Here is a 13407-nt window from a genome sequence, read left to right on the forward strand (position 1 = left end):
CTGCCATGCCAGAGCAGCTCTCTCTCTCTGTGTGTAGGTGTACGCTGGCTACCCAAAATGCCTCAGTAATGACACCTGGCAAGGTCACCATAAGAATGAGACCTTCCCATGACCTATGCTGCCCGTAGCAGGGACATGTTTGCTCTCACTGACGCTATTTAGAGATAAACATACACCAGACAGAGTATGGGTTTCATAAACACACCGCACCCTCAGGGTGGCCGGGCTAAGCCATGCATTCACCCACAAAAATGCAAAAACACATGCACACCTGCAGGACTAAATGTTTAGCTGACTGACACGCACACAGGTTACTCAGATTATGTTACCAAAATGTAATGTAGAGAAACAAATCTCTCTGCTAACGTTTTGTTCCTGCTGAATTGTTTCACATTTAATTGTTTCAAATGTATTTTGAGGAGTGAATGTAGATGCACTTGAGGAGCCTTCTCTGCTGCTTAGCTAGTTAACTTTACTAACTTTAACTGTCGCTTTGGACAGAAGCGTCTGCTAAATGAAATTGTAACCTTGCATTCGTATGTTTGCAATACTAATTCTGTCATTTTTAAATATAAAGAGTGAACCATAGCGAGAGGCACTGTACCATGGACATTAACGTGCAGGAAATGACTCAGGCTCAGCCCAAGCGAACACGGAAACTCGTTTTTTTTTGGTCAAGTATTTAATTCACACAGGATTAGCCAAAAAAAAGGCTTTAACATGTGGTTATTTCATATGGACTATTTGTTAAAATACCAGAAAACATGATATATCGTGATATATATCGTTATAAAGATATGAAATTCTAGATCGTGATATAGGATTTTGGCCATATCGCCCAGTCCGAAAAAAGATAAGTAAGCAGGAAAGGCTCCTTAAGTGCATCTATCTTCACTCCTGACAATGAATTAGAAACACTTTATCACCCTTTGAAACAATTAGATTCAGCAGGAACATAACGCTAGAACATACATCTTTAATTAAAAGAAGCAAATTGCAATGATCATCTCAACTTGATTCAAGTAAGGAGACCGTTTAGTTGTAATAGTGTGGCTGCATTTAAAGCTAATATTTCATTATGTAAGCATTATAGCAGTGTGGACATTAAGTTTTCCTGGTCTGGAAAAAAGTAATGTTGCTTTACAATGAATTTGTAGGAGGACAAAGCTACACTTAAGGACATCTGAACACAAAGAGTGGGACAAGTTGCTCTTAAATGAGAATGAGCTCGCCTTTAATACGATGTTACTGCGATATGAGTAGGTCAGGATGAACAAAGCATCCAGGGTTATGTTAGCAGAGTTTTACGATCAGCGAGCCTGACGTCGCTTAAAACAACTAATATATTGAAATGCACTGTAGCACTAAACTGTGAAATATCTGATGCTGTTAGGACAACAAGCTTGCATTTAGCATTACTAGCTAATGTTGTGATGGTAACTGTTCACAGTGACTTAATGCTAACGTTAGTGGAGTTAATGTTAGCTTATCGGAGATTCACACTGGAGCCTGTTGTACGGCACAGGTGACCATACGCAGCCTGTGTCTAATTTTAATCACTACTGAATAACGAGTCCACTCGTCAAATGAAAGTTTGCAAAGCTTTCCAAAGCTATGTAGTCGCAGTCTAACCAATAAAGACAACGTTCGGATCTGTCCTTCAGACCAATCAAACCTCGGACTAGATTCCACCAATCAAGGTTTTTAGGGCTAAGTTCGTTCTGCTACTGTCGCCATTCGGGCCCCAGTAGAAATGGCCAGTCCGTCTGACGATAACGCACACAGGAGCCAACATGGTGGACACAAAACATCAGTTTCCTGACCGCCTGTGATCCCTTCAGCGGGCCACCAATAAGCGCCTCAGAGAGCGGGGAGGGAAATGGCGCCTATGTTCATCTTTCAAAACAATCGTCTATTGGTCAAGAACAGCAAATGAAAAGAAGCGAAGTAATTGCCCCTACTTCCACCCAACACGGACACCTTTTGTGTTAACGCTCAGCATACAGACGAATTTTAATTTCTTACTCACTTTGTTTTACGGGTTCGAAGTGAAGTCCGGCTCAGCGTATTATTTATTTTATTTAGCTAGCAAGGGGAAACAAGATGGCTTCTACTCGAACCGGAAACAGTTAGACACTCGAACGTAATGACGTAGTGATTACGTCGACTGAACGAAGACGTTAAACTGCTCAGTTCTCATTAAAATTCGCTAAATTGAAATTCGAGGTCTGTATGATTACAGCCGATGCATTAACATTATTCGTCACAGTAAAACGTAAATTAACTGTAAAATATATATTTATATAATATCTCCTGTCTTAATATGGTGGATGTTATGTTGTGGTTGAGTAATATACACACTTATGTCCCCCTCAGCTGTCAAACAGGGACACTGTTGCTGCCAATACTATCACGACTACTACTACTACGACTAAAAATAATAATAATAAATAACGGGTAAACTAACATGACAGATTTACTATCAAAAAAATTTCGTGATTTTAATTAAACTCTAAAATCCGCAGTGCAGTTGTTAAATTAAGATTGAATTCATTAAATGTGCTAAAAAAAATGTGAAAATCAATAACATTATTGCCATTATTGCATCTAGTTATAGTTATATGTTATAGTTATATGAAGAATCAAAAGCTGACATTTGCAACAGTCAATCATTTTATTATAACAAACACTCAGACTTTTTTGAAGTTCAAAATATTTATATGTCCGCACCAAAAAACACAAAAGACAAAACAACAATTAAAGGAACTTTTTTTTAATAGCAAATCATGTTTTCAAACTGAGGAATTCAATCAAAAGCATAGATATTCTATTCAGTGGAAACTGGATTAACGGATTATTTTCTCGCCACAAGCTCCAGCAGAGTGGAGGTGATTTTGTCCAGGTTGTTGGAGTACCGAGGGCCCCTGTCTATCCTGGGTGCTCGGTCATAGCGGAGGGGAGGTGCAGAAGAGTGAGAGCCCAAAAACTCATCAGCAGCAGGTCTGTAGTTGCAGGGGTGCATGGGTTCTTGAAACCTTTCAGGATAACGATCTGGCTCATCTGGACAGGTGGCATGTGGTGTCCTAGACTTCTCTTGCAACCCAAAAACCTCTAAAAGAAAAAAAAGGTACAAATATGTGAGACAAGAAATTTCACACTTGAAACAGTAGCACCTGGTTTGGCGCATGCGCACAATCACACATTATACTTTTACATTTTACCTTCATAACGGCTTCTGTTTGACTGTCTGGGCTCTCCACGTACAGGAGGCTCTCCACGTACAGGGCGCTCTCCACGGACAGGATGCTCTCCACGAACAGGGTGGTTGTAATCTCGGAGCCGTTTGTCAGGGATAAGCTCCTCATGTTCCCAGCCTCTTCCTCTGTGATCTTCTTGAAAGTAGAGGTCTTCTGGTCGCCTATGGTCTGAATCTTGTCTTGTCGCTGGCTCATACTGCTGTCTCTGTGTCAGCGCCGGGTCTTGCTTGAAGCTGTCGTAGTCTTTGGACAAGACTGCTCGACCTTGGCTGTTTTGCTACAACAAAAACACATGCTTCTTAGATTCATTATTTATGCTTTGCAAAAAGAAAGAGAACTACATTGTGCATTTGAAAGACGAATCCAGCGCTGGGTGAAACATACCCCTGCAGATTTTTTGCTCTTAAATTCTTTCAGAAGGTCGCAAAGTTTGCTTTTCAGGAATTTTTCCTCTTCTGCATTCTCAATTTCAATGTTTTTCTAGTAGGGAAAAAGAAACAAGGGGAAATTACATGTTAGGATAAATAAAATAGCTGCATTACAGAGACATCACTGCTATGTGTGTGTGTGGAGAATTCATGACCTTACCAGCATATCAAAGACACCCCCTGAGTCAGAGCCTTCTCTTTGTCCGCTTTCCATATGACGTTCGCTCTAAAAACAATCATATAACAAAGGTGTCGTTATATTATAGATCAGTTAATCACAACAAAAAGCCTGATTAGGTGATGAACTACCTGTAATTGCAAGTACAGGTCAGGATGGTGTGTTTGACGAATTTCAGGTCCCAACGCGCTAACTGGTCCCGGACGGAGTCCAAACTTTGGATTGGGAGGTCCATACTCAACACTGAACCTGAAATCAGAAATCAAACATGCCCAGAAAAATAGAATTAATAAAACCCACATTTTTTAGTCAAACAATATTACATTTTTTTCAAGAACAAAGAACAGGGCACATCATCACTCACATCTCCTTTGTCGTTTCCACCTCCTCTGCAGTGGCATCAGTAAAGCGGCTCTTTCTTTTCCTTTTCCCGTTTTGTCCCTCCTCATTCGCGCTCCCTTTCAGAAAGCGCCTGAAAGGCTCGGGGATGTCCGACATCGTCCTGCTAACTTCCACTTGTCTCTGGGGTTTAGGGGGTCCTGCTCTGCTCGGCCCAGGGTGGGGAACATCCTCCTCTTGATGTGGTTCTCTCATTTCATCCGAATAATCTCTAATCATATTAAACACATTGACACTCGACCTCTCACCCTCCATCTGTGGAGGAAAGCTCCTTCTCTTGGCTTCTGCTTCGCCTGGACCTTGCCTACCTGGTCTATTCAGTCCTCTGTCCAGAGTCCAGCCGTGGTTATCGCCTTCTTGGCTCCCCGGCTGCGAGGGCTGATGCTCGGTCGAAAGAACTTGCCGACGCCTCACCTCCTCAGAGTAGAACTCCTTCAGCAGGTCTCTTTCTGGGTAGGGCTTTCTGTGAGGAGGAGCCTCATCTGGGTAATAGTCTTCATGCTGAGTCTTGACATGAAGCATCTCCCCCATTGAATCATACCTAGGACCAGCACCAGGCTCAAGTGGAGCTCTTCTTTGTGAAGCTTCACCAAACTCCCCTCCAAAGTCCCTGCGATAATCAGGATCTATATACTCTCGTCTGTAGGCGTCACTTTCCCTGTACTCTGCTCTTTGCAGCTCTCCTTCCAGGCAGTTATGGCTGAGAGTGTCCTCCTGCTGGTACACCTGTCGTTCTCTGCTCGTCCTGAAAGTGTCTTCTGCATGATATGGGAGTGGATTAAGTTGCCCTGGGGGAAACCTCCCTTGGTGGGAGTACTCGTCCTGATAGTCCATGAGTCGTGGTAGGTGTGACGGCACATCTCGTTGGGTTGAATTCTGTGAGAGATTTCGGCCTCTATTTTGGTTCTGCCTTGAAGGAGCTAGGGAACAGGTAACATATAACTCTCTATAAATAGTTCCTTTAAATCTGCAGCGACTTAACTGTTTAACTGCAGGTGAAATCAGTGGAGTTAATTCTACTTCTGATGCTTTGACAGGCTAATGGGAACACTTGCTTAAAGCTTGAAATCTTTTCTTCAGTGTCAAAAAACACGATATATTGTATGAAACTAAGCCATTAACTTTAAATTCAGAACCACAGTGTGAATGTACCTCTTGAGATGTTTAAGTGGTCCACAATCCTATTTTTCGCCATTGGCTGAAACACAAAAAAGGAAAATCACAATACATCCTTAGTTATGATTTAAACTACTCATATTATGTAATAATATTTGACCTAAATCTGCATGTCCTACCGTTGGTGCTCCTCGTCCATCCTGTCTTTCTATTATCTCTGCTCTGGCTCGTATGATCTTCCCTCCTTGGTTCAGTATGGATTGTTTATCCCAGGTCACCAAGTCCGGACGTTTCACTTCCTGCATAAAAACACAAAAGGTGATGCATTCTCGCTCTGCTTCTCCAAATGTACTCATTGTCAAAGGAGACACATAATATTTTCATAACGCTTTACCACATATTTCTGCCGATGTTTACGTCCAATCACGTGGCGGACCGTTTCTGGTAGGTTTGCGGTCTGATGACAAAGCTTACATGTGTATTTAGGACCTCCTTGTAGGTCATTACACGGCACTTCCTCCAAATAGTTCAGACCTGAAAAATTAAAACAAAAGCAGAGTTAAACAGGGATCAAACTTTTGTGAAGAATTGTTTAAACGCTTATATCAAGTTATTCACCAATGATGGGCTCATCAAGCTTCATGTAATCCAGGTAGTGTATAATGTCCTCAAATATGGGGAGGGTTTGCTGTTTGACAGCAAGCCCTGAGAAAGAAAAACAAGTTATTAGCAAAGGAGAAACAGTTGTTTTTAAAAGATATTGAAACATAATGTGTACAGAGCATGGTCTTACTGAAGTGTAGACTGCATGTTATATCATATATAACCTTGCTGGTCATAGTACAGTACAAACACCAGGGCCATGTTCCAATATCTTGAGTATAACTCATGTGTTACATGATCAGCTTCACAGAGCTGTATCATCGCACATTTCCAACCATCATACCTTAAACTACTTTCAGACCAACAGGAACTTGACAAGACTTGACACACTTAAATGAGGACTGACAAATTTGGCTTGATAAGTTGCTGTCAAAACAATCTTCCTCAAGCCTCGGGAGTGAATGATCCCATATTCATGCATGACAGGCCAGGAGGCAGCCAAGAGAGTTTGATTCTCCTTGATTCCCTTGGAACTCCTCAGTCCTCAAATTCTGCTCTACTTACATCAGCAAGGGGATCATCTCTTAGAAACAAACATCGTGTTCGATCTTCAGTATCTCAATGTTACCTACATTTTCAACTGTAGATGGAGAATGATTTTTCACACCATCCAAAAAGAAATGCCCAAATAGTTTCAAGCGTGCAACAGCTTGTGGCTCTGTTTAAACAAACGGGAGCCCACATTTCTGTATTGGCACATGCTGTCTTCATCAGGTAAAACTGGAACGTGCTTCCCCAGGCGACACATTGGCACAGACGCCGAATGTATTCCTTTTTGGATCCTCTCCCGGCAGAAAGTTTGATCAAACAATCAGCTTGTAGGATCTGAAGTGTTGTACATCCGCCTCTCTGCAACCAACGGTTACCCATAACACCCCTTTTTGCACTGAACCGCAGAGATGTTTGGGCACTCATTGATGTCTTCCACGATTTGTTGCCACTTTTGGCTACAGTGCATTTTAGTGCAGCCATGTAGGTTGAGGTGGGCCTGTGCTGCCCAATTAAGTGCCAGTGGCATCCATTTGAATCAGTAACAATCATGAAAAACATGAAGTGTCAACTCATCGGACACCAGCAGAGGGCACACTCAAGGCTAGTGTGCAACAACAGGTCTCCAGTTAAACGAATAATACAAGCTATCCACTACTAAGCAAGATAGCTACAGTCTACTGATTCCAGTTTGGGCTGAATTATTCTTGTTCTTGATTTTTATGAAAGTTGCATTATAGTGCATTTTGGTTCCAAACTGAAATAGAGTGTGGATTGGGAAATGCACATGGGTCGAATGGCAGACCAAAGAGGTCTGTAGTGACATTGGAAACACTTGCCTGCTCAAGCTTCCGTTCCAAGTCCAAGGGAGTCCGCATTTGTGTTCATGTAAAACATACCACAAACTCCTTCTGTACAGTTAGTGAAACAGAGCTCTGTTCTTTTTTCAAGAGAGAGCACCACTTAGAAAAATAGGAGCATTCTCAAAGCCAGTCACTTACACCCACAGATGTCAAACGAAGGGACAAGGCTACACAGAATAAGAAATCTCTCCATAGCTCATCTCACAGCTCTCTGATGCCTGTAAACCTGCGATCAAAGTCCATGTTGCCTTCGAATCTGAGGCTGGACCCAGTCCTCTTGGTCACAGCACATAGACTGTGTATGAGCCTGTAACAGTAACCACCTCCGAATTAGCAAGCTACACGCTGAAAAATTGAGCTTTGACAAACATTTGGATTGTGCAAAAAAGCAGGCCCGCTTTGTTCCATCTTCGAGTTCAGGGTTTTAGGCATTTCAATGCCAGGGACTGCTTCCATACGTGGAAATGTATTGCCAAAACAAGTTCGCTCCTGACACCATTTTGCAAGAGCAGCATTGCTGCATCCTTGACTTTTTGCGGCCCAAGCCAATTGTGAATGGTAAAAGGACATACATACAAACCTAAGGCCCTGTGTCCACATAGCGCCTTTTTCTGAGCACCAGTGTCTTTTCTCACTTTAACCCAATGAGGACAGAGCGTATGCGGCCACATGCTGCCGCCTAGATAAAAAGCACTGCACTAAGCGTCTTTTTTCAGAGCGCTCCGTTTCTTTTGTGCGGTTCCAGTTGAAAATCTCGGAATTTCGAGGCTCTCGTGTCGTCACCGCCGCTTTTTCAGGCAACCAATCAGATGGGGCGCCACTTGACACCCTGGTTACCACCAAACATGGAGGAGCAACTTGTTTTGTCCGTTTCTGTCCACCCAGAGCTGTACCCATGACAAATGAAATGGTATCACAATAGAGACTGAAAAGCCCATTTGTGGGAGCAAATCAGCCGGACACTAAATATTGCCGGTTAGTGTTGTGCTTTTATCGCCCTACGCTGTAGGCTTGTTGTTAGCTGTGTTGTTCATTGTTGTCATAGAAACAAAACCGGCGTGCAGCGTTTTTTCCTCTCACCAGTGCTTCATCCCAGTGTTCCCCAGCGCCCTGCCGGTGCTTTTTGCAAGAAAAAGGCACTTTGTGGACACGGGGCCTAAGTGCCTTTTTCCTTTAGTGTTGAATTAAGATTGTGTCAGCCATCCCTTCCTACAGCACTGGCACAATGCTAAAGAGAAGTGTGGCAATGAGTCTGGCCATGCGAGACTACTCCACCATTTAATTAAAGCAAAAGAAAAAATCCATCCACAGGCCTCTTCACACATGGACTGCACTCCTGAAAATGTCTGGGCATTTAACATGCCAGACCCCCCGGAGTATGAGTGTGTTGTTCACAATGCGCAGAGTTTCTCTGCTTCACACTCTTTTCTGCTCACCTCAGTTGCCTGTATATTGTTTTCCACTCTTGTGTTTGTATTGGGGATATGTCCCACACATGTTGTAGTGATAGACGCAAAAACGATCACCATTACGTAGGTCACAATACGTAGTCCTCCTCTTGCAAACTCAACCTGGGCGCCATCCCTCAACTAAACCAAACTAGAGTATTTCTAGTGGTTAAGAATGTGTCGCACATGGACAGTCTCCCACTGTGTGCTACATGTGTGAAAAGGCAATGTCAGGACCTGACTGGAGTTTATATGTGAAAACAGCTCGTGTTGACGTTTAAACTGACAATCAGACTAACAAAGTCCCTTCATTTGTTTTGAGTTCCTTAATATTCTTCGGGGATATAAACTATTGATGGACGCCATTAAAACCAGATACAGATAAGGATGACCTCCGTTACCTTTGAGTTTGGATTGAATCACCTACCAGAACAGACGTCAAATATGCTAAAGGCCAAAAAAACAAAACCAAAATGAAAAGTCTAAAGATGAAATCTACTTACCCACAGAAACAAAGCCATCCTCTTTCTGTCAGGAACGAAAGAAGAGCAATGAAAATGAAGTCAATCAGTGCTGGATAAACAGGACACTGGTTACAGTTTACCACTGCTACAAACAGAGAAAGGGTTATATCATGGAAACATATTCTTGAACACACATGGGTTAACCAAAACTACAGCTCATCTGAGGTGCAGTAAAGGCACTTATCCTCCCCAGTATGTCTAGTTCCTTTTCATAGTGGGTGAAGTAAGCAAGTTCAGTAAATGAGAGTCCTCCTGTTTGTCTGTCCTTCAAAAAAACTGAATATTATGCAGCTTTCCTGAGAGAAGGTTACATTACTTGTTATAGAACAAGTTAATCTTGAAAATATATATTTGGTATTTGTTGATATTTGTATGCAGAGAAGTAGATCCGGTTTGCTTCAACAAGCCCAAGATGACCAAAAGACTCTGAACTTGCAGACACTGAAGAAGGGCTGAAGCTGCTGAATAGTTGTGACACAGCCTGGACAAGGTGTTAGAATAGTGTCCATATCTATTCATTGTGCGTCTTCCAGGTCTGTCTTTCTTGTCTGTCCTTCCAGCAGTGCACAGGGTCAAAGCGTTGAGTGTGAAGTCAGTTGTCGAACCTTCCCACCAGCACATGAATCTTCAGAGTGCTTTATGATTGGCTCCTTCGCTGAACTTAAAAGCGTGAAATGCAAGATCATTCTAACATTTATATGATCTCACATGGGTGCTGCAGCTTTTGGTAAAAAAAAAAAAAAACTATGGCAGAAGATTTTAAGGTGTCTTTCAAGAATGAGTTTGAAAGCATACTTTCAAATTCAATGCAGACACAGGAAATGTCCACATGTTGTGTTTGTTTGTGTGTGTGACAATAGCAAGCAAATCCTTCACACAGGACAAACCACTAAAAAGAACCTGCTTACAGTAAGAGTATGTCTGATGAAATACTACTTCCGCAAAAAATGACTGACAGTTATTTGATTATACACCATCAGTCATAACATTATGACCACGGACAGGCGAAGTGAAAAACATTAATTATTTTGTTGCACTGACACCTGTCAGTGGGTGGGATATGTTAGGCAGCAAGTGAACATTTTGTCCTCGAAGTCGATGTGTTGGGAGCAGGAATAATGTGCAAATGTGATGATGTGAGCGACTTTGACAAGGGCCTAATTGTGATGGCTAGACAACCGGGGCAGAGCATCTCCAGAACTGCAGCTCTTGTGGGCTGTTCCCGGTCTGCAGGGGTCAGTACCTACAAAGGTGATCAAAGGAAGGAAAAGTGGTGAACCGGCGACAGGTTCATGGGCGGCCAAGTCTCATTGATGCACATGCTTATCCAACAAAAAGAGCTACTGAAGCTCAAATTGCTGAAAAAGTTGATGCTGGCTCTGATAGAAAGGTGTCAGAGCCCACAGTGCATCGCAGTTTGTTGTGTATGGGGCTGTGTAGCCGCAGACCAGTCAGGGTGCCCACACTGGTCCCTGTCCACCGCTGAAAGCGCCTACAATGGGCACGTGAGCATTAGACCTGGACCACAGCGCAATGGAAGAAGGCGGCCTGGTCTGATGTGGTTTCCCGGGTGCGTGTGCGTCGCCAACCTGGGGAAGACATGACACCAGGATGCACTATGGGAAGAACAAAGCCGGCAGAGGCAGTGTGATGCTTTGGGCAATGTTCTGCTGGGAAACCTCGGGTCCTGCCATTCATGTGGATGTTCCTTTGACACATAGCACCTACCTAAACAATGTTGTAGACCAAGCTCACCCCTTCATGGAAACAGTATTCCCTAATGGCAGTGGCCTCTTTCAGCAGGATGATGCTCCCTGCCACACTGCAAACACGGTTCAGGAATGGTTTGAGGAACGCGACAACAAGTTCAAGGTGTTGCCTTGACCTCCAAATTCCCCAGATCTCAATCCAATCGATCATTTGTTGGATCTGCTGGACAAACAAGTCCGATCCACGGAGGCCCCACCTCACAACTTACAGGCCAGATACCTCAGCACACCTTCAGACAGCCCATGCCTTGATGGGTCAGGGCTGTTTTGGTGGTACACAATATATGGCCATAATGCTGTGGCTGATCGGTGTATGTCCCTTTTAACGATTGGTAACAAGCTTAACTTAAATCATTCTAAAAATTTTGTGCAAGTATCCTGGACTTCTCGTTATAATGCTGGACCAAGAAAAATCAAAGTTTAGCTACAGGTGAGAGCCTCCAGAAAACACATGGCTGCTCCTGAAGACAAAGAAGACAATCTGTGGTGCAGAATGTTTTTATGTTGTGGCTATCACGATTGTTGACTAATGATGAGGTGAGAAAACACGACGGAAACATAAATCAACTCGTATAGGTCCTTAATTTGTTAGCATGTTGCTTTCTGTGGGTTTCATGAACTTACTGACAGGGGCACTTTTCAAAGACACTGCTCCTCCAACATGAACAGGACAAAGTCTTCACGATAGTCAAAAACAGATGTTGGCAAGCATTCTTTTTCCCTGGTTGGTGGTTGTTGCTAATGAAGTGGCTGATCCATTCAGTCATGGTAGAAAGGGGATATAATCCAAGCATTTATGAAAAAATTGCCAACATGCCAAGAATTCCAGCTCCAAGTCTAAACCCTGCAGGAATAATGAACATCTTTCTGGCTGTTGTCATTGCTCTGGTCCTTACTGTACCACCAGTTTGACCAGTTTGACATGCCACAATGCATGTTGTGTCAAAGAAAGTAAGGTAACAGGATATATAAGTTTGAAATTCATCAGAAATTAAACACTGAAGAGGTCTTTTTGCCTGCATGATGCTCACATCTGGGAAAGATAGTGAAATATCACTTTTGGATGCTCCCTGTTTGCTTTACCTTGAACCTGTGGAGGACTGATCACTGAATGAATTTGTCGTTAATTTGAAAAAAACATGAGTCACAGTAAAGGGCTGACTTGCCATAAACTCTGACATTAGACTAACTTTCACAGACTGCACAAATTTCTGCACCAGTAAGTGGTGATGTTTACCTTCATATGTCCCGGTGTGGTCAGGTGTATCTTGTACAAGGTTTCACCTCTTATGGATTTATCACAGACCTGGATTTAAAAAAAAAGAGCATATAAATCAGAATTACAGCTATGTACAATGGTATGGTAGACAATCAGCTGCAAGTTCATCAGGTAAAAAAATCTCTTACACTTCCACAAAAAATTATTTTTGTGAATCAGGTTTATTAAAGGTTTGCTGTATTAGACTGCATGAGTTATAGGTATGGGAGTGCTCTACATATTCAAGTTTTAAGTCCCATCACAAACACTGGTTTAAGGCAAAATATAATCGATCTCTAACATGAAAAGATACACAATTATTTTCTTTTCGTATTTTTATATTGGTATATTCTCTCCTTTAATGTATCAGTCCGTTACCTTCCTGTAGACTACGGAAGCAAATTAGCACATTTTTCACCAATCTATCTTGTCTAATAGCAATATTCAGCAACGTGCATTGTCCCTATCAAAGAAATGCATAACATGTCTACTAAATTAACTAACAACTGAGTACAGACAGTCACTAAATTTACGTTTAAAACCATGCAAGATTTCTTCCTTGAACCTCACATGCGCCGAATTCAGTAGGTGGGTACAAGCTAACAAAAGCTAACTTACCGTGCATTGAATAAATTCAGCCTCTTCATCATACGGCGTCTCAAAAGCGTCCATTGCTGGGACTTTTACGACTTCTGACAACGTTTGGTTAACCAGAAACCGCAAGTAGCCTAGCAGTGCTTGACTAGCTAACGCTGACTGGCTAGCTGACGAAAGAACCTATCTTGCTAACGTTAGTTAGCTTTGCGAAGCCTTCATTAATTTAGCTCTTGGCTAGCAATTCGCTCAGTGTTATCTTGCTAACCATAACTATATATCGTATGTGTGGGTAATATTGCATATATTGTAAGGCCCTAAACAAATTCTGTTTACATAATCGGTTAAATTGAAATGATAGTGTTGGGTACTTCCGGTGTGTTTGTGATTACTTTGCCCGAGCATGCGCACTCCACAGAAG

At 42.4% G+C, this 13407-nt stretch overlaps 1 protein-coding gene across 2 annotated transcripts; it reads right to left on the reverse strand.

Moving 5' to 3' along the window:
* Positions 1-2728: 2728 nt before the first annotated feature.
* Positions 2729-13354, reverse strand: LOC138608866 (uncharacterized). Of its 2 annotated transcripts, XM_069681447.1 has the most exons (13): positions 13011-13354; positions 12372-12440; positions 9345-9369; positions 5997-6083; positions 5773-5912; positions 5558-5677; positions 5415-5460; positions 4228-5182; positions 3995-4112; positions 3846-3911; positions 3642-3737; positions 3222-3534; positions 2729-3111 (listed from the first exon to the last, which is right to left on the reverse strand). In XM_069681447.1, exons 1-13 carry the CDS (start codon positions 13062-13064, stop codon positions 2855-2857), a joined length of 2346 nt encoding a protein of 781 aa, XP_069537548.1. In that variant the 5' UTR covers positions 13065-13354; the 3' UTR covers positions 2729-2854. The 2 variants fall into 2 exon arrangements, with proteins under 2 accessions (XP_069537548.1, XP_069537549.1); XM_069681448.1 differs by lacking the exons at positions 9345-9369; positions 13011-13354.
* Between the last annotated feature and the right edge of the window lie 53 nt (positions 13355-13407).

This window comes from Semicossyphus pulcher, unplaced genomic scaffold (genome assembly GCF_022749685.1).
Source record: "Semicossyphus pulcher isolate SPU_LCO1_2020_fin unplaced genomic scaffold, fSemPul1.0.p SCAF_5, whole genome shotgun sequence".
Classification (NCBI taxonomy): Eukaryota; Metazoa; Chordata; class Actinopteri; order Labriformes; family Labridae; genus Semicossyphus; species Semicossyphus pulcher.

Excerpts from the sequence above, each read along its gene's own strand:
- LOC138608866 (XM_069681447.1), bottom strand. The coding sequence starts at position 13,064 with ATGGACGCTTTTGAGACGCCGTATGATGAAGAGGCTGAATTTATTCAA. Across the intron at positions 5,183-5,414 it reads CCACTTAAACATCTCAAGAG|CTCCTTCAAGGCAGAACCAA; the intron begins GTACATTCACAC and ends CCTGTTCCCTAG. Across the intron at positions 4,113-4,227 it reads GTGGAAACGACAAAGGAGAT|GTTCAGTGTTGAGTATGGAC; the intron begins GTGAGTGATGAT and ends TTCTGATTTCAG.